This window comes from Cherax quadricarinatus, chromosome 85 (assembly GCF_038502225.1).
Source record: "Cherax quadricarinatus isolate ZL_2023a chromosome 85, ASM3850222v1, whole genome shotgun sequence".
Lineage (NCBI taxonomy): Eukaryota > Metazoa > Arthropoda > Malacostraca > Decapoda > Parastacidae > Cherax > Cherax quadricarinatus.
Genome location: NC_091376.1, coordinates 6799084 through 6824215, shown reverse-complemented (window position 1 = coordinate 6824215; position 25132 = coordinate 6799084). Strand labels below are relative to the sequence as shown.

Genomic DNA, 25132 nt, shown 5'->3' with positions numbered 1-25132 from the left:
TAGGTTACTGAAAGCAGTGAAGAGTTTTTACGAGGATAGTGAGGCTCAAGTTAGAGTATGTAGGAAAGAGGGAAATTATTTCCCAGTAAAAGTAGGCCTTAGACAAGGATGTGTGATGTCACCGTGGTTGTTTAATATATTTATAGATGGGGTTGTAAGAGAAGTAAATGCGAGGGTCTTGACAAGAGGCGTGGAGTTAAAAGATAAAGAATCACACACAAAGTGGGAGTTGTCACAGCTGCTCTTTGCTGATGACACTGTGCTCTTGGGAGATTCTGAAGAGAAGTTGCAGAGATTGGTGGATGAATTTGGTAGGGTGTGCAAAAGAAGAAAATTAAAGGTGAATACAGGAAAGAGTAAGGTTATGAGGATAACAAAAAGATTAGGTGATGAAAGATTGAATATCAGATTGGAGGGAGAGAGTATGGAGGAGGTGAATGTATTCAGATATTTGGGAGTGGACGTGTCAGCGGATGGGTCTATGAAAGATGAGGTGAATCATAGAATTGATGAGGGAAAAAGAGTGAGTGGTGCACTTAGGAGTCTGTGGAGACAAAGAACTTTGTCCTTGGAGGCAAAGAGGGGAATGTATGAGAGTATAGTTTTACCAACGCTCTTATATGGGTGTGAAGCATGGGTGATGAATGTTGCAGCGAGGAGAAGGCTGGAGGCAGTGGAGATGTCATGTCTGAGGGCAATGTGTGGTGTGAATATAATGCAGAGAATTCGTAGTTTGGAAGTTAGGAGGAGGTGCGGGATTACCAAAACTGTTGTCCAGAGGGCTGAGGGAGGGTTGTTGAGGTGGTTCGGACATGTAGAGAGAATGGAGCGAAACAGAATGACTTCAAGAGTGTATCAGTCTGTAGTGGAAGGAAGGCGGGGTAGGGGTCGGCCTAGGAAAGGTTGGAGAGAGGGGGTAAAGGAGGTTTTGTGTGCGAGGGGCTTGGACTTCCAGCAGGTATGCATGAGCGTGTTTGATAGGAGTGAATGGAGACAAATGGTTTTTAATACTTGACGTGCTGTTGGAGTGTGAGCAAAGTAACATTTATGAAGGGGTTCAGGGAAACCGGCAGGCCGGACTTGAGTCCTGGAGATGGGAAGTACAGTGCCTGCACTCTGAAGGAGGGGTGTTAATGTTGCAGTTTAAAAACTGTAGTGTAAAGCACCCTTCTGGCAAGACAGTGATGGAGTGAATGATGGTGAAAGTTTTTCTTTTTCGGGCCACCCTGCCTTGGTGGGAATCGGCCAGTGTGATAATAAAAAAAAAAAAAAATAAATGCATAAGAATGTTTCATAAATTTAGCTCTCTCTTTGTTTCAGGATGGAACCCTAATACTTTGGGATTATTTGCAAGGAGAGTGTTTGGCTGAGCTGGACACCAGAGAATACACACCGTGTGATCTCTTACACATGTATGAAGAGGATAGGAAACAGAATGAAAAATCTGAGTCATTCAAGAAATTCCTTCCTGATTTCCCAGGTGTCAAGCATTTTGCTGTACGCTCCATAAATGCAACGCAACATATTGTGGCTGTAGTGCTAGACAGGTAATACACTATACTCTCTCTTTTTATCCCTGGGTTACATTGCTTTCTTGAGAAACAGCAGCTGAATAACTTTTTTTTATCTTGACTTTATGGAAATAAATGGTATAGAATACCGACACAATGGAAATATAAACACATATGCAGTATAATGTGATCCTGTATTGACTACGTTTTGCCCACACAGTGGGCTTTTTCAAGTCACAAACAGAACTTCTGTTTGTGACTTGAAAAAGCCCACTGTGTGGGCGAAACGTAGTCAATAAAGGATCACATTATACTGCATATGTGTTTAGATTTCCATCTTGACTTTATCTTAGACTTTAGCAAATTACATTTAATTTTAATTATGTTTATTTGTAGTTAACTTTTGTAATTTTAATACTTAGGTAAGTAAAATTAGATAAATTAATAAATACATTATATTTTAATTTTTAACACACATACCGTTTCTCACCGACTTTGGGAACTGCAACATCCCCACCCCTCCTTCAGAATGTGGGCACTTACTATCCACCTCCGGGACTCAAGTCTGGCTAACCAGTTTTCTGACCCCCCTTCATGAATGTTACCTCCATCACATCCCAGTTGTACATCTAATCATAAAACCCACTTGCCTCCACTCCGATCTAACACACTTGTGCAAGCCTTCTGGATGTCCAATCCCTCATACTCAAAACCTCAGTAACCCCCCTCTCTCTAATCCTACCTGGGACAACTCCTACCCCTTTTCTCCACCCCAGATTTATGTGCCCTTCTTGTCATCCTATTTTTCTTCATCCTCTCTAACTGTATAAACCACCTTAACAGCCCCTCTTCAGCCCTCTGATTAATACTTTTAGTTACCCCACACCTCCTAGTCTCCAAACTCCAAATTCTTTGAATAACATTTGCATCACACATTACCCTCAGATACAACATATCCACTGCCTCCAGCCTCCTCAACCTGTGCCATGTAACATTGTTGGCATCACTGTACTCTGGTAACCACACTCCCTCTTCTGCCTCCTTATATAAAGTTCATCTCTACACATGCCTCAACATATCACTCACCTTTTCTTTTTCCTTTTATGTTCTATGGTCTGCTCCCAGTTATCTGAACGCATCCACTTCATCCATTCTTCATCTCTCCAATGCAATATCCAATCTTTCAATACCTAGATTTTTTCTACTTTAACTTTCTCTGTCCTATGTATACTTACACTTTCCTTCTTTTACATACCCTCCCAAATTCTTCAACCAATCTTTGCAACGTTTCTTTGGAATCTCCCAAAAGAAGTCTCATTGGTAAAAACATACGTGATAACTCCCACCTTGTATTTAATTCGCTATCTTTTACTTCCTCACTTTTTCCCAACACCTTATTATTCACTTCTTTAACAACCTCATTACTCAAGCCTTTTGAATCTCTTGTTCACTTTTCATGCATTTTTTTCATTCATTGGCATAGCTTTATTCCTTAATTGTTGTGTAATTTTCCTCGTAACCTAGTTTATGACCCCCTTCACCTGACTTTTGACTCACAGTGCCATCACACATATGTTACTGCAGATAATCACACATCTCTTACTGCAGATAATCATACATCTCATACTGCAGATAATCACACATCTCTTACTGCAGATAATCACACATCTGTTACTGCAGATAATCACTCATCTCTTACTGCAGATAATCACATCTGTTACTGTAGATAATCACACATCTCTTACTGCAGATAATCACACATCTCTTACTGCAAATAATCATACATCTCATACTGCAGATAATCACACATCTCTTACTGCAGATAATCACACATCTGTTTTTTTTTTTTTTTTTTTTTTTTCAACAAGTCGGCCGTCTCCCACCGAGGCAGGGTGACCCAAAAAAGAAAGAAAATCCCCAAAAAGAAAAATACTTTCATCATCATTCAACACTTTCACCACACTCGCACATTATCACTGTTTTTGCAGAGGTGCTCAGAATACAACAGTCTAGAAGCATACACATATAAAGATACACAACATATCCCTCCAAACTGCCAATATCCCAAACCCCTCCTTTAAAGTGCATGCATTGTACTTCCCATTTCCAGGACTCAAGTCCGACTATATGAAAATAACCGGTTTCCCTGAATCCCTTCACTAAATATTACCCTGCTCACACTCCAACAGATCGTCAGGTCCCAAGTACCATTCGTCTCCATTCACTCCTATCTAACACGCTCACGCACGCTTGCTGGAAGTCCAAGCCCCTTACCCACAAAACCTCCTTTACACACATCTGTTACTGCAGATAATCACTCTTCTCTTACTGCAGATAATCACATCTGTTACTGCAGATAATCACACATCTCTTACTGCAGATAATCACACATCTCTTACTGCAGATAATCACACATCTCTTACTGCAGATAATCACATCTCTTACTGCAGATAATCACACATCTCTTACTGCAGATAATCACACATCTCTTACTGCAGATAATCACACATCTCTTACTGCAGATAATCACACATCTCTTACTGCAGATAATCACACATCTCTTACTGCAGATAATCACACATCTCTTACTGCAGATAATCACTCATCTCTTACTGCAGATAATCACATCTGTTACTGCAGATAATCACACATCTCTTACTGCAGATAATCACACATCTCTTACTGCAGATAATCACTCATCTCTTACTGCAGATAATCACATCTGTTACTGCAGATAATCACACATCTCTTACTGCAGATAATCACACATCTCTTACTGCAGATAATCACACATCTGTTACTGCAGATAATCACTCATCTCTTACTGCAGATAATCACATCTGTTACTGCAGATAATCACACATCTCTTACTGCAGATAATCACTCATCTCTTACTGCAGATAATCACACATTTCTTACTGCAGATAATCACATATCTCTTACTGCAGATAATTACACATTTCTTACTATAGATAATCACACATCTGTTACTGCAGATAATCACACATCTGTTACTGCAGATAAGTCATGACCCAATAATAATAATATCCTGAAACTTATAAATTATCCATTTTTTAATTATGTTTGTTAAGAACTTGTGGCCTAATGTGGATAGGTGTCGAGCCACCATATCTAACTTTCTTAAACTAGAAAATATAAATACAGGTTCCCCTCACTATATGCATATTTGGCTAATGTGAATATGCTATTATGTGATGTTATATTTTTATTGGTACTTCAGTACAGTGGACCCCCGGTTTACGATCAGCTCCCAATGCGACCCATTATGTAAGTGTATTTATGTAAGTGCGTTTGTATGTGTATGTTTGGGGGTCTAAAATGGACTAATCTAATTCACAATATTCCTTATGGGAACAAATTCGGTCAGTACTGGCACCTGAACATACTTCTGGAATGAAATAATGTCGTAAACCGGGGGTCCACTTTATATGCATTATACATTCACCCACATGTGATCAGTACAATTCATGAACTGCATGAGGAATGTGAAGTGAGTGTGGGGAAAGTGTACAAGGCAGCATGTAGAATGAGAAGGAATTTAGCAGCTGGGGCAGATGAGATTAAGTTTGAGATGTTAAAAGTAGATGGACTATAGTTTTAGATTGGTTGGTGTATTTATCCAGTACAGACAGGCCCCACTTTACAGCAGCTCAGGTTCCAGACTACTGCTGTGAAGTGAAACATTGCTTTTTATAAAACTGGGATGCTTAAATGTGCGTGGATGTAGTGCGGATGACAAGAAACAGATGATTGCTGATGTTATGAATGAAAAGAAGTTGGATGTCCTGGCCCTAAGTGAAACAAAGCTGAAGGGGGTAGGGGAGTTTCAGTGGGGGGAAATAAATGGGATTAAATCTGGAGTATCTGAGAGAGTTAGAGCAAAGGAAGGGGTAGCAGTAATGTTAAATGATCAGTTATGGAAGGAGAAAAGAGAATATGAATGTGTAAATTCAAGAATTATGTGGATTAAAGTAAAGGTTGGATGCAAGAAGTGGGTCATAATAAGCGTGTATGCACCTGGAGAAGAGAGGAATGCAGAGGAGAGAGAGAGATTTTGGGAGATGTTAAGTGAATGTATAGGAGCCTTTGAACCAAGTGAGAGAGTAATTGTGGTAGGGGACCTGAATGCTAAAGTAGGAGAAACTTTTAGAGAGGGTGTGGTAGGTAAGTTTGGGGTGCCAGGAGTAAATGATAATGGGAGCCCTTTGATTGAACTTTGTATAGAAAGGGGTTTAGTTATAGGTAATACATATTTTAAGAAAAAGAGGATAAATAAGTATACAAGATATGATGTAGGGCAAAATGACAGTAGTTTGTTGGATTATGTATTGGTAGATAAAAGACTGTTGAGTAGACTTCAGGATGTACATGTTTATAGAGGGGCCACAGATATATCAGATCACTTTCTAGTTGTAGCTACACTGAGATTAAAAGGTAGATGGGATACAAGGAGAATAGAAGCATCAGGGAAGAGAGAGGTGAAGGTTTATAAACTAAAAGAGGAGGCAGTTAGGGTAAGATATAAACAGCTATTGGAGGATAGATGGGCTAATGAGAGCATAGGCAATGGGGTCGAAGAGGTATGGGGTAGGTTTAAAAATGTAGTGTTAGAGTGTTCAGCAGAAGTTTGTGGTTACAGGAAAGTGGGTGCGGGAGGGAAGAGGAGCAATTGGTGGAATGATGATGTAAAGAGAGTAGTAAGGGAGAAAAAGTTAGCATATGAGAAGTTTTTACAAAGTAGAAGTGATGCAAGGAGGGAAGAGTATATGGAGAAAAAGAGAGAGGTTAAGAGAGTGGTGAAGCAATGTAAAAAGAGAGCAAATGAGAGAGTGGGTGAGATGTTATCAACAAATTTTGTTGAAAATAAGAAAAAGTTTTGGAGTGAGATTAACAAGTTAAGAAAGCCTAGAGAACAAATGGATTTGTCAGTTAAAAATAGGAGAGGAGAGTTATTAAATGGAGAGTTAGAGGTATTGGGAAGATGGAGGGAATATTTTGAGGAATTGTTAAATGTTGATGAAGATAGGGAAGCTGTGATTTCGTGTATAGGACAAGGAGGAATAACATCTTGTAGGAGTGAAGAAGAGCTAGTTGTGTGGGGGAAGTTCGTGAGGCAGTAGGTAAAATGAAAGGGGGTAAGGCAGCCGGGATTGATGGGATAAAGATAGAAATGTTAAAAGCAGGTGGGGATATAGTTTTGGAGTGGTTGGTGCAATTATTTAATAAATGTATGGAAGAGGGTAAGGTATCTAGGGATTGGCAGAGAGCATGCATAGTTCCTTTGTATAAAGGCAAAGGGGATAAAAGAGAGTGCAAAAATTATAGGGGGATAAGTCTGCTGAGTATACCTGGTAAAGTGTATGGTAGAGTTATTATTGAAAGAATTAAGAGTAAGACTGAGAATAGGATAGCAGATGAACAAGGAGGCTTTAGGAAAGGTAGGGGGTGTGTGGACCAGGTGTTTACAGTGAAACATATAAGTGAACAGTATTTAGATAAGGCTAAAGAGGTCTTTGTGGCATTTATGGATTTGGAAAAGGCGTATGACAGGGTGGATAGGGGGGCAATGTGGCAGATGTTGCAAGTGTATGGTGTAGGAGGTAGGTTACTGAAAGCAGTGAAGAGTTTTTACGAGGATAGTGAGGCTCAAGTTAGAGCATGTAGTAAAGAGGGAAATTATTTCCCAGTAAAAGTAGGCCTTAGACAAGGATGTGTGATGTCACCGTGGTTGTTTAATATATTTATAGATGGGGTTGTAAGAGAAGTAAATGCGAGGGTCTTGGCAAGAGGCATGGAGTTAAAAGATAAAGAATCACACACAAAGTGGGAGTTGTCACAGCTGCTCTTTGCTGATGACACTGTGCTCTTGGGAGATTCTGAAGAGAAGTTGCAGAGATTGGTGGATGAATTTGGTAGGGTGTGCAAAAGAAGAAAATTAAAGGTGAATACAGGAAAGAGTAAGGTTATGAGGATAACAAAAAGATTAGGTGATGAAAGATTGGATATCAGATTGGAGGGAGAGAGTATGGAGGAGGTGAATGTATTCAGATATTTGGGAGTGGACGTGTCAGCGGATGGGTCTATGAAAGATGAGGTGAATCATAGAATTGATGAGGGGAAAAAGAGTGAGTGGTGCACTTAGGAGTCTGTGGAGACAAAGAACTTTGTCCTTGGAGGCAAAGAGGGGAATGTATGAGAGTATAGTTTTACCAACGCTCTTATATGGGTGTGAAGCATGGGTGATGAATGTTGCAGCGAGGAGAAGGCTGGAGGCAGTGGAGATGTCATGTCTCAGAGCAATGTGTGGTGTGAATATAATGCAGAGAATTCGTAGTTTGGAAGTTAGGAGGTGCGGGATTACCAAAACTGTTGTCCAGAGGGCTGAGGAAGGGTTGTTGAGGTGGTTCAGACATGTAGAGAGAATGGAGCGAAACAGAATGACTTCAAGAGTGTATCAGTCTGTAGTGGAAGGAAGGCAGGGTAGGGGTCGGCCTAGGAAAGGTTGGAGGTAGGGGGTAAAGGAGGTTTTGTGTGCGAGGGGCTTGGACTTCCAGCAGGCATGCATGAGCGTGTTTGATAGGAGTGAATGGAGACAAATGGTTTTTAATACTTGACATGCTGTTGGAGTGTGAGCAAAGTAACATTTATGAAGGGGTTCAGGGAAACCGGCAGGCCGGACTTGAGTCCTGGAGATGGGAAGTACAGTGCCTGCACTCTGAAGGAGGGGTGTTAATGTTGCAGTTTAAAAACTGTAGTGTAAAGCACCCTTCTGGCAAGACAGTGATGGAGTGAATGATGGTGAAAGTTTTTCTTTTTCGGGCCACCCTGCCTTGGTGGGAATAGGCCAGTGTGATAATAAAAAAATAATAAATAATACATATAGAAGCATGAAAACATGTTTACACTATCATATATTAACTGAGTAATAGAACCAGGCCTAAAAAATGCATATACACAACACACATTACTTTTTTAAAATATTTTCCTCCTTAACTTATAGTGAGTGGTGAATATATTTAATGTAGGAAGTCTGTTCTGAATAAATGAAGAATGGGTGTAATTGAAAAAACCTGTATTATCAAAACCCCATAAAGTGAAGTGCTGTAAAGTGAGACCTCTTGTATGTGCACGAAAGAAGGGAAAGCACATATGGGTTGGCAGAAAGCATCTCTAGTTTTGTTGTATAAGGTAAAGAGGGACAAGACTTATAGTAAGAATTATAGGGAAATAAGCCTGTTGAGTTAGCCCCTTCTCCTGTATAAATTACTATACATGTATATATAAAAAAAAAAGCTTTTTTTCCCCTCTTATGACATGCATGGCTTATGGAGGAAGGATTTTTTTCCACTTCCTCATTGAGAAAAGGCAGATAAAACTAAGAAATAGTTAAAATTATGGATTTATAAAGTCTTGTGTGGTTAGGTGAGGAATGTGGCAGATAGAATAAGCAATTAGGTTACTAAAAGTGATAAAGAATATTATTTGGAAAGTGATGCTTAGATTAGGATATGCAGGAGAGAAGGAGAGTACTTTCCAGTAAAAATAGGTCTTAGACAGGGATATGTTATGTCACCATGACTGAGGGAGAGGTATGTGATTAAAGGATTTCACAGTTACCTGTAGAGGGTTTTGGGGATCAACACCCCTGTGGCCCAGTCTGTGACCAGGCCTCCTGGTAGATCAAGGTCTAATCAACCAGGCTGTTACTGTTGGCCGCATGCAGAGCAACATACAAACCATAGCCCGGCTGATCAGGTACTGAATGTGGATTTAAAATGAAGGGCAAGCGTCACACAGGAGAGGCCTGGGAATGTGACCAATGAACAGAGGAAAGGCTGCTTTAGTAGATGCAATGCCTATAGTGTTCATTTTTGGACTACAGTATTGTTTATACTGTAGTATGTTGAATTTCATATAAAATTGGCCGCATTACCGAATTCTGTGCACTTGATAAGGGGGCTACTCTTTGCTGCTGACGTAGTTCTTTGGGGAGATTCTGAAGAAAAGTTATGAAGATTTGTGAAGAAGGTAGGTAGTGTCTGTAAAAGAAGAAAATAAAAAATTGACATCGAGAAAAGCAAGTTAATGGGAGTAATAAAATATTTAAGCAAAGAAAAATTATATAGCAGACTAGAGGGAGGGGGTTTTGAGGTTGTGAATATATTTTGATATTTGGGAATGGACATGTCAGCAAGTAAGTCTATGAAAAGTGAGGTGAACCATAGAATAGACAGGGGGAAAGAAGTTTATCTATGTAAGCAAAAAGGGGAATATACTAGAGTATAATGGTACCAGCACTTTTTATATGGGTGTAAGGCATGAAGGCAGTGGATGTGCCATTTTTGTGGGCAATGTGTAGTGTGAATATTATGCAGAGAATTCAGAGATTAAAAGGTGTGGGCTTACCAGAAGTAATAATCAGAGGAGTGAACAGGGGTTACTATGGTTGTTTGGACATTTAGAGAGGATGGAAAAAAGTTGGATGGCTAGGAGGGAGTATAAAGCTTGGGTGGAGGGAAGGAGGCTAGGGGTCATTCTGGGAAAGGTTGTGGTGGGAGTAAAGGAAGTTTTAAGTGCTAGGGGCTTAGATATCCAACAGGCTTGTGTGAGTGTGTTAGATAGGAGTGAGTGGAGGCAAGGGGTAGTTTATATGGTTTGATGTGCTGTTGGAGTGTGAGCAAGGTAACATTTATGAAGGGATTCAGTGAAACCAGTTACCTAGACCCGAGTCCTGGAGGTAAGAAGTATAGTGCTTGCGCTCTGGCAGAGTGGGGATGTTGTGACTTGGAAGGTCATCTGAACTTTAATGTTCTGTGCTTCTGGCAAGATGATAATTGAATGAGTGTGTGAAAGTGGCTTATTTATTGAGTCACCCTGCCTCAGTGGGAGATGACTGGAGTATTTAAAAAAATCCAAGGAATGCAGTTGAAGGGACTCCAGGTGTTCCTAGTAGTTCCGATGCTTGATTGAGTACAGCCTCTCCTCACTTAGCGATGTACTCATTTACCAATGATTTGGACTTATGACAGGCTCTCTGACCAATATGCATACCTAAATAATGTATATTAGAGCTTATTTCCTCTGTTCTGTTTTTTACAATTTACAGTACACTACTGTATAAACATTTAAAACTAAACCAGAAATGTTATAAATGGTGCAAAGGTAACATTAAAACAATATCAAAGATGGTTGACACAAACCCACTACCATTATAGTATGATCCTCACTTAGCGACTAATTCATTTACTGATGTGGTCTTAGGAACAGAACTCTCTCATTAAGTGAGGAGAGGCTGTATATGTAGGCAGCAAACATTCTCTGTACATTTTCAAGCTCAGTATTCTCACCCTGAAGGAGGCCATTAGTATACAGCAGTATTCTAGCCTAGAGAGAACAATTGACTTGAGTAGCATCATTGGTTCACCATCTCTTGTCTTGAAAGTTCTAGTTATCCAGCCTATCATGTTTTGTGCTGTATAAGTGACAGCATTATTGTGATTCTTGAATGTGAGATCTACTGACATCAATATTTCCAAGTCTTGCACTTGGGAATTTTGCTCTGTTGAGGGATTTGAGTTTGTCCTCTACTCTGTTAAGTCTTTATTTCCTCATTCTTCAGTAGCAGAGCAACTAAAACTTATCCTTGTTTAACATCATATTTTTGTCTGAGGCCCACTGGAAGACTTGAATATGTCCACCTGAAGATTTGCTGTGTCTTTAACCCCTTCAGGGTCCAAGGCCCAAATCTGAAGTACCAGGTGCCCCAGTGTCCAAGAATTTTCAAAAAAAAAAAATTTGTTATTTTTTCTTATGAAATGGTAGAGAATCTTTTTGTGAAGGTAATAAAACAAAAAGTACGAAATTTGATGGAAAATTGATGAAATTATGCTCTCGCGAATTTTGATGTGTCACCGATATTTACGAATCGGCGATTTTGCCGACTTTGACTCCCATTTTAGGCCAATTACATTATTCCAGTCAACCAAATTCTTAGCTATTTCACTAGTATTACTTCTATTCTATCAATTGAGCACAAGAAATCACCAAGTCAACTGTTTCAACTACAAAATAAAGTGATCGGAAATTGATAATTTGGCCAATTTAACACAAAGTTCAAAATATTCCAATTTCAAAATAGGGTCCAGAATAAACAATGTAGGTATTCCTGGAACTAAACTAACATTTCCTCTGTTCATTAGTTACGTTTTGAGGCTTTACAAATAAATTCCATTTTGATTTTTTATTCACATGAATTTTTATTCACACCAAAAAATAGAAAATTTACTGTTATGCAATACTGTAATAATTGTATAAATATCATCACCATATTTGTGAATGCATATTAGACCCACCAGCTGGCATGCATTAGACGTGTGAGGTCGTTTGTTTACTCTTGAATATCGGCAAAAATTTAACATTTCTGCTACTTTGAGCTCAGTTTCAAGCCATTTCCAGTGCGAAAACCAATCAAAATCATCTCTATTTCTGTAATATGTCTTCCATTCTATCAAATGAGACCAAGAAATCGCAAATAGAACTGTAAAAACATACGAAAAAACACTGCAAAGTCGCTGTTTTAATCGAAAAATCATGATTTCAGTTTTTTTCTCTCATTATACACAGTGTGCTGCAGGATCTGTTTTATGTGGTGCACACATACCACATAGATGTATTCTCTCATATCTAGGCCCAAATGTACCACTTACAGTTTATCAGAGTGAGCTGAGCTCATGACGTAGATCTACGGTTTGGACCCTGAACGTAAAGCCGTAGATCTACGGGACGGACCCTCAAAGGGTTAATGGATGCCACCCTCAAGAGATTTTGGCGTCATTGGCAAAGGATGTTACAGTGCTACGGTTTATGTCCTTGTCAATGTTGGATATAAGAATGAGAAAGAGAAGTAGGGAAAATACTGTGCCTTAAGAAACAGAGCTTTTCACTGAGACAACTTCTGACTTAACTCTGTTTACTACTTCATGTACTCTCTGGGTTCTGTTTGTTAAGAAGTTAAATATCCATCTGCCCAATATCCCCATATGCACACATTTTGTGTGCAGTCACGAAATGGTCGCACTTGTTGAATGTTTTTGCAAAATCTGCATATACAGGTACAACATCGATTTTCCGAGCAGTAATGGTCCTGAACCATACAAATTTATGATCAGGAACTTGAAATTCCCACGGCAGTGTATTTACCACCAAAATGTATGTCACTTATCCAACCCCAAGACCAAGGAATACTGCGCTCTCTGAAGGCGGAAAAGCAGTAATCCGGAAAGGCTTTGGAACCAAAGGTTCTGGAAAATCGATATTGTACCTGTAGTATATTTGCATTTAGCTTATCTTCCAGAGCATCCAGGATTGCATAGTAATGATCTAGCAATTGTGAAAGGCAGGAGGGATTTGCACTAAACCCATGCTGCCCTGGATTGTGCATTTGTATGAAGATGATTTGAAGTGTTAGCATGTTAGGTCACAGTGAGAGGAGACAAGTCTCTGAGGGATTAAAGTGCTGTTGGAGTGGGAGCAAGATGGGAAACAGGTTATCCAGACTACAGTAAAACTTTGATTTAAAGAATTTCAGGTAAAATTGACAAAGTCCGTTGCCTATAGAATTGTTCATTGTTGTTATGATCATGGAAAAGCAATCTCATCATTCACATTTAATGAACATTTACCATTACCGGACCCCCTACCCCCATTAGTACATATAACTGAGGTTTCATAAATTCCATAGGTGAGAGGTGCAGTGCCTGCACTCCAAAGGAGAGGTGGGGGTGTTGCAATTTTCAGAGTCATTTGAAGTGTGATTATAAGATAGCTATTCATGAATGATGTGATTGCAAGATAGCTATTGAATGAATGATGTGATTGCAAAGAATGAATTGCAGTTGAATGAATGATGAGTGCAGGATAACTATGAATGTACAATAATAATGATAATCTTTATTCCTAAAAGTACATGTACAAGGTATATAGGCCTAGCTGACATGACATACTACTACACAGAAAGCCCTTTGTTATGCAGAGTATTTTGGGCAAATTAGGTCAGTCTTAAGGATAGTGATAGTGAGCAGCAGTGATGGTGTTGATGAGGGTAGTGATTGTGGTAGTGATGGTAGGCATCAGTGATGGTGTTAGTGGTGATATAGCCGCAATAGCAACATATAGCTACTGACACTGTTACCAGCATCGTGTGGAACAACATTCGTAGCAAAACACTGATGGTCAACATGAAGGATGGCAGTCGAACATGACAAATAAATATAACTATTGAAGAATATATAACTAAGTCCAGTTATCGAAAGTTAAAAGAAAAAAGAGGAGAAGATGGAATGAGAAATAAATAATAATAATCGGTGTTAAGCACTAAGGTCATGTAGGTCATTCAGAACAAGACTAGGTTTGATTGTCTGCTGCACACCAGATAGATCAACTTCCTATTTGTACTAAGAAGAACAAGAAGATAAATGGGGAGGAAGAAGAAAAAGGGGGATAAGGAGGGTGAGATAAAAACATGAAAGCGAAGAAGGAGAGGTAAAAGACAATAAGTATAGGAAAAAAAAGGAAGGTAAGAAAAACAAAGAAAAAAGTGAGTTATGAAGAGTCATACTAAACACCCAGAACTCACTACGTGGAGGTGGCTGCCTATTGAGTTTTTTTTTTTTACTAAGCCTTGCGCTCAGTCATTCCATTCCTTCAATCCTCTGCTGAAGCCTGCTCAAGGTTTTTTCTTCTTAGGTTTATTTGCAGCAACGCCATTTCCTTTTCCATTTTTGTCCCGACTTCCTGAAGATTTTTGGGTATTCTGATTGTTTTTGGGCTTCTTTTTCTTGGGTTTGCGTTGGTATTTAGAAGGGTCATCCTTGGTACCCAAGGTACTGGAGGCACCAGTATCCTTCTTCACGGCTTCAGCCTTAGGCTTTTCGAGTGGCTTTAACTCAAGCCACAGAGGGTCAGGGATTTCCTGGTAGACGATCTGTCTCTCAGGCTGCCGAGTGGTGGTGGTGGTGGGTTGAGAAGCTTTAACATTGCGTTATATTCTTGACCTCTGGGGTTGACGGTGAAATCGAGGGAACCGCCCAACTGGTACATTATCGCTTTGCTTCTGTGGGGAAGCATTTTCTTCCTTTGTATTTGATAGATCTTCTGGAAGATTATCCAGTGATACTTGTAGTACTAGTTGTGATACTTGTAGTACTAGTTGTGATACTTGTAGTACTAGTTGTGATACTTGTAGTACTAGTTGTGATACTTGTAGTACTAGTTGTGATGCTTGTAGTACTAGTTGTGATACTTGTAGTACTAGTTGTGATACTTGTAGTACTAGTTGTGATACTTGTAGTACTAGTTGTGATACTTGTAGTACTAGTTGTGATACTTGTAGTACTAGTTGTGATACTTGTAGTACTAGTTGTGATACTTGTAGTACTAGTTGTGATACTTGTAGTACTAGTTGTGATACTTGTAGTACTAGTTGTGATACTTGTAGTACTAGTTGTGATACTTGTAGTACTAGTTGTGATACTTGTAGTACTAGTTGTGATACTTGTAGTACTAGTTGTGATACTTGTAGTACTAGTTGTGATGCTTGTAGTACTAGTTGTGATACTTGTAGTACTAGTTGTGATACTTGTAGTACTAGTATTGGTAATTGTAGTACTGTGTTAGTAATATTTGTAGTAGTAGTGATATTTGTAGCATTACTAGTGGTAATATTTGTAGTACTAATAGTGGTAATATTTGTAGTACTAATAGTGGTAATATTTGTGGTACTAATAGTGGTAATATTTGTGGTACTAGTAGTGGTGATATTTGCAGTACTAATAGTGGTAATATTTGTAGTACTAATAGTGGTAATATTTGTGGTACTAGTAGTGGTGGTAGTTGTAGTACTAGTAGTGGTAATATTTGTAGTACTAGTGATGGTAATATTTGTAGTACTAATAGTGGTAATAATTGTAGTACTAATAGTGGTAATATTTGTAGTAGTAGTAGTAGTGATAATATTTGTAGTAGTAATACTGGTAATATTTGTAGTACTAATAGTGGTAATATTTGTAGTACTAGTTGTGATACTTGTAGTACTAGTTGTGATAGTTGTAGTACTAGTTGTGATATTTGTAGTACTAGTTGTGATACTTGTAGTTCTAGTATTGGTAATTGTAGTACTGTATTAGTAATATTTGTGGTACTAATAGTGTTAATATTTGTAGTACTAGTAATGGCAATATTTGTGGTACTAGTATTGGTAATATTTGTGGTACTAGTAGTGGTAATATTTGTGATACTAATAGTGGTAATATTTGTAGTACTAGTAGTGGTGATATTTGTAGCACTAGTAGTGGTAATATTTGTGGTACTAGTAGTGGTAATATTTGTAGTACTAATAGTGGTAATATTTGTGGTACTAGTAGTGGTAATATTTGTAGTACTAATAGTGGCAATATTTGTGGTACTAGTAGTGGTAATATTTGTAGTACTAATAGTGGCAATATTTGTGGTATTAGTAGTGGTAATATTTGTAGTACTAGTAGTGGCAATATTTGTGGTATTAGTAGTGGTATTATTGTAATACTGATAGTGGTAATATTTGTGGTACTAGTAATGGTGATATTTGTTGTACTTGTAGTGGTAATATTTGTGGTACTGGTAGTGGTGATATATGTAGTTCTAGTAGTGGTAATAGTTGTAGTACTAGTAGTGGTAATATATTTGGTACTAGTAGTGGTGATAGTTGTAGTACTAGCAATGGTAACATTTATATTATTAGTAGTGGTGATATTTGCAGTAGTAGTAGTGATACCTGTAGTACTGGTTGTGGTTATACTGTACTAGTGAGGATCGAGGCAGTAGTGGTAGTGGTGTTGGTAATATTCTTAATTATGAAAATGGTAATTATGGTAGTGATGAAACATTCTAATGTTTCCACCCATACCATTGACCGAACCATGGACCTTAGTGTGTGAGCTGAGAGCACTAGTGATCAAGGTATGGGACACCTTTAATGGTGAATATTTCCTTTTTGTGGCATCCTACCTTGGTGGGAAACAGCCAGTGTGGTGGCTTATATGATTCTGTTTTAACAAAACAGTTGAGTACAAACAGGAAGCACATCTGTCTCGTGCTTAGACGGAGAACCAAGCCTCCACCATATCTTGGCCTGAATGACCCCCATGGGTTTAGCACTTAACATGAATTATTTCTGTTTCTATGCTTTGACAAAATTGTAATTAATGCATCTGTAGCTCTTGGCCAATTTGATCTAGGGTGCTAACAAATATGAGCACACCAAACAAATACATGTTTGTAGATTGAATCAGCAGTGTTATTGTGTTTGGGTGACCTTGGGGCATTGTCAAGAATATACTGATCACATAGCATATTTTTTATTGCGTATAGCAGGTTACTTCCACTGTATACAGTCTCCACAAAAAATATCTCAGGCATGAAATGCAAAAAAAAAAAAAATAATAATGTCGCAGATGAAGTACCAATATTTAACATTACCAATAATTCTCCCAATTACTTAAATCTTAAAACTTCAAGACAACATATAGTAAATTGATGATCTTGTTTGTTACACATTGTAATGTGACAAGTTTGTACAACTATAATGCTTCAACACTGAAATGTTCAAATTTCATTGTTTCAAATACTCACTTGAACTTCATATTGTAAATTGTTTACTGTAATTTCTACCACTGAACCTTTCATTGCTTGTTAATTTTAAGTTATTTTAAACCTGCCCATAATGCTCTGCATACAAGGGGCTTTTGGCATGTACACCCAACTAGTACTATAATTCCTTGTACAACTATGTATCAAGTCCAAATAAACTATATGAATATGAATATAAACAAAGTATAAGGTCAAATGATGAGACATTGATGTTTTGTAGTTTCTAAGTTCCCAAATAAGGTTTATTAAATTGTGTGTGTGTGTATTTTGTTCATTCTTACTCCAGTTCTTTTTATCACAGCAATTTTTTTTTTTCAGCAAAATTGTTTTTCAGCAAATTTTTTTTTTTTTCAGCAATTTTTTTTTTTCAGCAAATGCTTTTTTTCAGAAACTGAAGAGTATACTAGTACAGTGGACCCCCGGTTAACGATATTTTTTCACTCCAGAAGTATGTTCAGGTGCCAGTACTGACCGAATTTGTTCCCATAAGGAATATTGTGAAGTAGATTAGTCCATTTCAGACTCCCAAACATACACGTACAAACGCACTTACATAAATACACTTACATAATTGGTCGCATTCGGAGGTAATCGTTATGCGGGGTTTCACTGTATAACTAGTAGACATTCACATAGAGTGTACATGAAGTGAGGAGTACCTATATACAGCAGTATTACTTAGTTCATTATATATATAGCAATGCTTTTGTACAGTATTTGTAATACTGTATAACTTTTTTACTAAAAGAAACAAAAATGTTTCAGAGTCCCTGCTATTCTTCTGTTCCAAATAGATGTTCCTAATATGACACCAATAGTGGTGAAAGAACTCGAGGATCAACCAGGAGAAGTGGCATGGCTACAGTCCGGGGAACTGATCCATGTGCATGAATTTTCACGTGATATAATCACTGTATCTGAGCTTCAGAATAATGACTTAAAACCAGTGGCAGAACATCCATTAGTCTCTCTTGGCAGGAGATGTGCCGGTTTATTTAATGGTAAGGCTGTGAACAGAGTATGCATTAAAGATAACAAATGCTGTACAGGCATATCTCACTAATATTGGTTAGGTTCCAGACCACTGACATAAAGCAAATATTGCCTTAAAGCAAATCAGTCTTTTTTTTAATTGTCAGTGCATATAAATACCTTAAAACATGTTTACACTATCATTTATTAACCCTTTGACTGTTTCCGACGTATAAATACGTCTTACGAGCCAATGTTTCTGACGTATTTATACGCACAAATTCTAGCGGCTTCAAATCGAGCGCCAAAGGCCTGATAGGCCTACACGGGAGAGAATGGGTCTCAGTGGTCGGTGTGCACCCTGTGAAAAAATCTGGGACCTAGCGGTGCATTGTGGGAACGCCATGTTGTCAGTCCATTTTCACCATGCCTCTCGGTAAGAAGTTCCTCACTCCTCGGCGGATTGGAGGTCTTTTGTTCCAAAGTGATAGCTCTAACAGCGATGAAAGTGTCAGTGACAGTGAATTCAAGGGTTTTCAAGTGAGTGTTACCGAAAAAAGTGCCCAGGATAACGTAAATAGTGACGAAAACCCAGATGACCCACAACCTTCGACCTCTGGTGCTGTGCCGGCTTGTTCACGTTCACGTTCGAGTGTACCAGGACGAAAGAGGAAACTATTTGGTCGTGTACAACACCCTGATGATAGCAGTGATAGTGATAGTGATTTCAAGGTCATTGAAAGCAGTTCTAGTGACAGTGAGAGTGAATATTCCCCAGTGAAGCGCCAGTATGTACGACGTAGCATGCGGTCTGGTAGTGTTTCATATGTTGTTCCAAGGGGAAGGAGAAACTCTGGGAGCACATCCCGTGGCCCAACACCACGACCTGATAGTGAAGATGACGATATTGTAACGATGGGTATGAATGGTGACAGTGAGGGAGGAGGCAGTGGTGGTGATAGTGAGGGTGGCACGGCCCATGTGGCACCATCACCGGGCCACGCTACTAGCCACGCGGCTGACTCAGCAGAACAACCAGCCTCACCCTACCCCACACTGCCACAACCTGCACCACCACAACCTGCACAGCCACAACCACGGTACAATATCCAGACCCCACCAGCAGACCGCATCTGGGATTGGCAGGACGGTGACGAGTTTGTTCCCAGTCCCCATGACTTTGATGAAACACAAAGTGGAATAAAGCCATCTTGTCCACTTGGGAACAATGCCAGTGAACTGGACTGCTTTGAGTTATTTTTCGATGAACCCCTGATGGACATCATTGTCAGGGAAACAAATACATACCGTGATTACACCATGGCAAATACAATTCTCTCACCAAAATCACGGCTACACAAGTGGAAGGAGACAACTGTGGCAGAGATGTACCTGTTTTTTGCCACAATAATGCTTATGCCACATGTGTATAAGCACACTGTCACCACATACTGGACAACAGATCGCCTGATTTCAACTCCAGGTTTTAGTGACATTATAGGTGTCAATCGTTTCCTGATACTGTTGCGTATGTTACACTTTTCAGACAAAACCAGCCCTGACAGAAGCGACAGGTTATATAAGATAAGAAATGTGTTTATGTACCTGAAACAAAAGTGCTGCATGTATTTTTATCCCTTCAGGAAGCTTGTTATTGATGAGTCCTTGATTTTATTCAAAGGCAGACTCTCATTCAAGCAATATATACCAAGCAAGAGGAAACGCTTTGGTATAAAGCTATTTGTACTGTGTGATTGCAGAAGTGGTCTTGTTTTAGATATTATTGTGTACACTGGCAGTAATACTTTGAGAGATACCATGAAGTTATTGGGTATCTCTGGTGATGTGGTTCGAACAATGATGGAACCATATCTTGGCAAGGGGCATATGTTATTTACTGATAACTGGTACACAAGCCCCTTACTCAGTGATTTCTTGCGAGTGAACTTGACAGACGTGTGTGGCACAGTGCGTGGTAATCGCAAACATATGCCAAGGTTCGACGCTGGCACTCGCAGAGGTGAGGTGCAAGCCTTTGCTGCCAATGACATCATGGCATTTCGGTGGCATGACAAACGTGATGTCACATTGTTGACATCAGTTCACACAAACGAAATGATACCCAGTGGCAGGGACAACAGAGAGACCAATGAACCCATTCTAAAGCCTGCAGCTGTCATGGACTACAACCTCAATATGCGCTTAGTGGACAAATGTGACCTGCAGATTGGGTTTGCAGACTGTGTACGCAAGAGTTATAAGTGGTATATCAAACTTTTTTTCCATCTTGTTGATATCTCTATGCTAAATGCTTATAATATATACAAGTTGAAGACCAACAAAACACCAAAATATGGTGAATTTTGCCTGTCAGTAATCAGACAAATAATTGCAAAGTACAAAGGAGCAACTCCTGCAATAGACCAGCGCCCACAGACGTCATCTCGTATGAGGCCTGGTGATCACTACCCCATACAACTGCCTCCTACTACTGCCAAGAAAAATGCTCAGAAGAGGTGTTATGTATGTATGCATACCACAAAACGCCCACAAACACGCAGAGACACTCGTTTTATGTGTGAGGAGTGTGAAGTGCCCCTCTGCATATACCCATGTTTCAAAGAGTTCCACAAGCTGCAGCAGTTCTAGGAACGTGGTTAGTGACTGTACATATGTATATATATTATGGAACAATAGTAATAAACATTGTTTTGTATTGTTTGTTTGTGTAAACAAAGTGTATACACAAACTAATAGTGATAAAGTTTGTTCTGTTATTGTGTTGTAAATAATGAGTGTATATTTGAACAATGCACCTTACATTGGTCTCACAGGCCACATAAGTTACCTGGAAAAGAAAAATATTGAAAAATGCAAGAAACCTTTGAATTAGAGTAAATAAAAGAATACCGGGTGGGCAGCAGTCGCCGCTGTTGCCGTACGCACGTCAATTTCTGCAAACTTTGCGGCTCTATATCTCGGTAAGTACTGATGGCAAAAATTTTTTTTTAGGTATAAAACACTAGTAAAAATATTCCTAACATTTTCATAAGAAAAAATAATTTTTTTTTTTCGAATATTTGGCGACATAGAATGACAGTTTCAGAGAGGGGCCTGAAACAGTCAAAGGGTTAAGTATGCAATAGCACTAGGCCTAAAAAAGATGCAAAAGTAAAAAAAAATAAATAAAAAAAAATTGAAAAATTGCCAAAAGCCATCTTAAGAGCAAGGCAAGCATGAAAATAATAAGCATGAATATATAACTGAAAGGTGCTGTATTAGCGAAGTGCTGTATTAACGAAGTATGCCTGTACTAAATGTTGGAGTTTGTGTTGATTTAATTTTTAGAGAAAGGAAACATAGCTAGATGTACTTTAGTATATAAACTGTGAAAGATATTCCTTGTAACCTAAAACCCCAGCCTCCTGTCCCTAAGTCTATGCAAATGGGACAGTGCAGGGTGCAGTACATGTTTTTAATGCTACTAAATATAAACCTTCTCCATGGGGAAGTGGAACAGAATTCTTCCTCCGTAAGCCATGGGTGTTGTAAGAGGCGACTAAAATGCTGGGAGCAAGGGGCTAGTAACCCCTTCTCCCGTATAAATTACTAAATTTAAGAAAAAGTTTCGTTTTTCTTTTTGGGCCACCCTGCCTTGGTGGGATATGGCCGTTGTGTTGAAAGAAATATAAACCTAGGTAGTGTACTAGTATCTCACTCCTTGTTTTTGTGGTTTGTGTTGTGTGTGTATATACATAACTCTAAAAATATTTGTACAGTTTTGAACAGTAGTGGTGGTACATGAGCTAGGTTACCTGGCTTCTTTTTCAGTGAGTTTAGGTAAACTTCCAATACAGTAATTACTCACCTGATTGTTTATACTTTGGATTTTGCTAGAAAGACTTGATCCTGTGGTAGAGAAGAAATCATGTACTAATGCATTGGATGTTTCAGTAGGCTGGATATAAAGTTCATTGGTTTTTAGTTAGGACAATATCTTTGATTTTGGTTAGTTTATAGGAACCCAGGATGTGAGTGTGTTCCAGGTCTTCATGTCACCTCTCTTGTTGAACCTGCTAGCGTAATACAGTAATATTAGCGTTGTAAGTACTGATGCATAGCTTTTGCTTTCTTTACTTACTAATCCCAGTCTGTACTATTTTCATATTTGTTTTTTAATCAATGGACCTGAGAATGCTATATGTTAGCCATGGGCTGTTTAGTTTCCACTATGATCTGCTTAATTTTAATAGGACAGTGTCTATTGTAGAGGCTTTGTATTTCTTGCAGAAAATTATTGACCCATTTATCCATGCCCTGATCATAAGTAAACTCTGAGCCAGTCATAGTCACTTACTGCTGTAGTGAAGTTATTTAATTATATCTCATCATGGAGATAAAAAGACATCATACTAGTATCAAGTGGTAACTGACATATGTTGGCTATGAGAACGGTGGGGTAGCGATCAGTATTTTTTTTTTCAACACAACGGCTGTCTCCCACCACAGCAGGGTGACATGAAAAAGAAGAAACATAGTTTTTTTTTTCTTTTTACATTTAGTAATTTATACAGAAGGAGTTACTAGCCCCTTGCTCCCAGCAATCAGTATTTTTTTTTTTTTTTTTTTTTAACAAGTTGGCCGTCTCCCTGTTTTCAGGGGAGATATTATATTAGTTCAGATGTGGTCAGCTGTGGATGCACTCGTCTCGGTGATTCTTGTTGGCTTACAGTAAGTCCTCAACTTACCAACACATTTTGGACCTCCTGAATTGTGTATAGTATTCATATAGGAAGTTTTCAACTTAGGAACATGTTGGGACCTTTACTGTGCATAATGATATTATACACAATAATGATATTGGTATTGGTAGTTAAAAGACTGTTGAGTAGACTTCAGGAGGTACATGTTTATAGAGGGGCCACAGATATTTCAGATCACTTTTTAGTTGTAGCTGAAGTGAGAGTAAAAGGTAGATGGGATACAAGGAAAATAGAAACAGCAAGTAAGAGAGAGGTGAAGGTGTATAAACTAAAAGAGGAGGCAGTATAAACAACAATTGGAGGATAAATGGGCTAGTGAGAGTATAGGCAATGGGGTTGAAGATGTATGGGAGAGGTTTAAGAATGTAGTGTTCAGCAAAAGTTTGTACTTACAGAAGATTCTCAGTGTGTCTGTAAGTTGAGGACTTTTACTGTATTTATAGATGATATAAGTAAAATAGAATGACTTAGAGGGTGTATAAATTGGTAGTGGAGGGGAGGAGGGGTAGGGGTAGTTCTAGGAAAGGTTGGAGGGAGGGAGTAAAAGAGGTTTTGTGTGCAAGGGGCTTGGACATGCAGCAGGCATGTGTGAACAAGTTAGATAGGAGTGAATGGCGATGAATGGTTTTTGGGACCTGATGAGCTGTTGGAGTGTGAGCAGAGTAACATTTTGTGAAGGGATTCAGGAAAACTGGTTAGCCGGACTAGTCCGGGAGGTGGGGTTTGGGATATTGGCTGTTTGGAGTGACATCTTAACTGTTACATCTGGGTACCTCTGCAAAGACAGTGATTATGTGTGAATCATGGCAAAAGTGTTGAATGATGGTGAAAATGTTTGTTTTTTGGGTCACACTGCCTTGGTGGGAGGTGGCCAGCGTGTTGAAAAGAAAATAAACAAGGAGTTATGCATGATGTTAAGAAAGTCAGCTACCTGAGGGTCCTCAGCTTAACCAAGGTTAATGTTGAAGTCACCAGCAAGTATTAGGTGATGCTTAAGTGTGTTTATTTACCTCAGGATAAGGTTCTTTGTCTTCACGGAGGCTTAAATGCACCCCTCACCATTTTCCTCTCATGAGTTCTATGATTCACTTTATTTTTCATACACTCATCTGCTGACAAGTCTACTTACAATTTTTTTTTTTTTGACACATCGGTCGTCTCCCACTGAGGCAGGGTGACCCCAAAAAAAAGAAAATCCCAAAAAGAAAATACTTTCATCATCATTCAACACTTTCACCTCACTCATACATAATCACCATCTTTGCAGAGGTGCTCAGATACGACAGTTTAGATGTCCCTCCAAACTGCCAATATCTCAAATCCCTCCTTTAAAGTGCAGTTGTTGTACTTCCCATTTCCAGGATTCAAGTCCTGCAAAGGTTCTTAAATAAAAATTAACTATTTACACATGAACACTATAAACTAAGAACAAAAAGTCACAATATTGTGACTGGAACAGTACACAAATAACCCTCACATAAGGCAAAGAAACTTATGACAATGTTTTGGTCCAGTTTGGACCAGTGTGTGACTTAGTTAATGGTCCACATTGGACCGAAATGTCACCATAAGTTTCTTTCTCCTACATGTATGTATAAAGCTGTGTACCGTGAATTAACGTAGCTGCTGTCCATTTTCAGGTGTGTATGATGGGCCTGATTTTGATGTTCTTTACAAGCAGCAGTACGATAATGTTGCAGACTACATGAAGAAGAAACAAAAACGGTTGGCTGTGGAAAAAGCTGCACAAGATGGCATAATTGTTCCTTTCAAGAAAGGACGTTGGTCAAAATAATAATAATAATATTGATAATCTTCTTAATAAAAAGGATTGTCAGTAAAGGTTCTTTTGTTACACCTTAGACAAGTAAATTATAGAAAATGGGTTTTCTTGAAGTTAATTGCATCCTGGAAACTCTTCCAACAAAATTCATATTTCTTATGATTAGTATCCAATACAGGTGCACTTCAACTTACGATGGTTTGACTTATGATATTTTGACTTTATGATGGTGCAAAAGCAATTACTACTTTGGAGATGAAACTACAGTGGACCCCCAGTATTGGATATTAATCCATTCTTGAGAGCTCATCGAATACCGAAAATATCGAAAAACGAATCAATTTTACCCATAAGAAATAATGGAAATCAAATTAATCCGTGCAAGACACCCAGAAGTA

At 38.8% G+C, this 25132-nt stretch overlaps 1 protein-coding gene across 6 annotated transcripts in view; it reads left to right on the top strand.

Annotated features, from left to right (window-relative positions):
• LOC128703229 (tRNA (guanine-N(7)-)-methyltransferase non-catalytic subunit WDR4) overlaps positions 1 to 24761 on the top strand; it is a 79496-nt gene extending 54735 nt beyond the window's left edge. For 5 of the 6 annotated variants that reach the window (XM_053797832.2, XM_053797831.2, XM_053797829.2 and 2 more), the window contains 3 exons: positions 1321 to 1547; positions 17982 to 18217; positions 24592 to 24761. In XM_053797832.2, the coding sequence (XP_053653807.2) occupies positions 1321 to 1547; positions 17982 to 18217; positions 24592 to 24746 (618 nt within the window). In that variant the 3' untranslated portion in view covers positions 24747 to 24761. The remainder of the gene's footprint in view (positions 1 to 1320; positions 1548 to 17981; positions 18218 to 24591) is intronic. The other variant, XM_053797833.2, reaches the window with a different exon arrangement.
• The last annotated feature ends 371 nt before the right edge of the window (positions 24762 to 25132 follow it).